Raw genomic sequence first — 1,773 nt, forward strand, 5'->3', positions numbered from 1 at the left:
TCAGGTTCGAGTTAATAGGGTTTCACACCACCCTGCCACCTCCTTGTCAACAGACTGACTCAACTCCGAATTGTTGAACTGTTCCTGCATTAATTCGGTCTCAAGGTATTCCTGGACCAGGGGGTTAATAACATCAACAACATGCAAATTTTCCACATCCAATGGTTTTTTCATGGCTTCATCAATGCTAAAGGTGTATTTCTCCCCATGGTAGTCTAGGCATATAGTCCCGTCAAACACATCAATAATAGTCTTAGCGGTGCGTAGGAATGGTCTTCCTAAAAGCACTCCGCTAGACTCAGCAGATTCGTTATCACTCATTTTTATTACATGGAAATCAGCTGGGTACAGGAAATCATGCACTTTTACTATCACATTCTCCAGCACACCTTCGGGTGAAATGCATGTTCTATCGGCTAACTGAATTACTACTTTCGTATCAACCAGACTTACCCCTATCATCTTCTTATATATCGAAAGTGGTAAAACATTTATCGAGGCTCCTAGATCACACATTGCATGCTCAATTTTAATGTCACCCAAAGAAATGGGCAAAGTGAACATACCTGGGTCTGTGCATTTTGATGGCATTCTCCTCTTCTGTATCACAACCGACACATTTTCTCCAATTACTATCTTCCCGTCGGGTTTGGTTTTTCCAGCTATGAACTCCTTGATGAATTTGCTGAAAGTAGGCAGCTTCAGAGCCTGTAGGAACGGTAAGTTGATTTCCAGTTTGCCGAAGATCTCCATGAAGTCTTCAGTGTCATCCTTCTTCTTCTTAGCCTCCCCTCGGTGAGGAAATAGCTTCATGCGCTTCAACGTTCCTGCTGGACCCCCGACTGAAGATTCTCCGATTTCTTTCCTTACTTCCTCAATCTCCACTTCAGGCTCTGGGTCTAAGAAAAATGGATCGGCCATACGAGGTAGTGGCTTCTCCAAATCACTTTTTTGAAGGCCATCTTCTACCCTGGTGTTCCTTATCTCAGTATCCCCTTGATCAGTGGTCAGTTTCTCATCTTCCTTGCTTGTCATAGGAGGTACACTCTCATCATCTTTCATTACTGGACCCTCATAGCCCCGTCCTGACCTCAGAGTAATCTGACTGATATTTGCCCGGTCAGGTGGTTTCACTGAAGCTGGTATCCTTCCCTCGTGTCCCCTCATCTCATTCAACGAAGTGGCCAATTGCGACATTTGCTTGGCCAACATATCCATGGCAGACTTCTGCTCTTGTTGTGCATCTTGAATTTTGTGTACCACATCATTGTTTGCCTGCATATTGTTCTGCATATGTTGTTGAGAGTTGACTAGGTCGTGTACCATATCATCCAGATTCCTCAGAGGCTTATAGTTCGGCTGAATGGAACTTGTCCCTTGATTATGGCCCGGTCCACTCCCCTGATTTGGGCGATAGTTCCCTTGACCTCCTTGATTGTTGCTGAACTGACTCCCTGATCCTTGATTTCCCTGGTGTGTATGCTGGAAATTCTGATTGTTTCCCATGGCGTTCCTCTGGTGTGGTGGCACATAAGAACTCCCTTGTTTACTCTGGTTCCTATTGTTCCAATTGGGTTGATCCCCTTGATTGCGATAACTCCAGTTGTTTGGCCCTTCCTGATTCTTTCCTGACCAGTTCGAATTATGTTGTGGTCCTTCTTGTCTACAGTTAGGACAATTCTGTTGGGCTTCTGCTGGACCTGGGTACTGTAGTTGGAGCTGTTGGTTCCCATCGGCCCACCTGAAACAGGGGTTGTCTCTCCATGGTGCCAT

General features: G+C 45.3%; 1 protein-coding gene across 1 annotated transcript; it reads right to left on the reverse strand.

The window, feature by feature from the left end:
- Nucleotides 1-1,773, reverse strand: LOC125194865. The gene has a single exon (XM_048093081.1). It carries the CDS (start codon nt 1,771-1,773, stop codon nt 1-3), a length of 1,773 nt encoding a protein of 590 aa, XP_047949038.1.

Source organism: Salvia hispanica, chromosome 1 (genome assembly GCF_023119035.1).
Source record: "Salvia hispanica cultivar TCC Black 2014 chromosome 1, UniMelb_Shisp_WGS_1.0, whole genome shotgun sequence".
Classification (NCBI taxonomy): domain Eukaryota; kingdom Viridiplantae; phylum Streptophyta; class Magnoliopsida; order Lamiales; family Lamiaceae; genus Salvia; species Salvia hispanica.

Coding starts and splice junctions, on each gene's coding strand:
- LOC125194865 (XM_048093081.1), bottom strand. CDS start 1,773: ATGGCACCATGGAGAGACAACCCCTGTTTCAGGTGGGCCGATGGGAAC.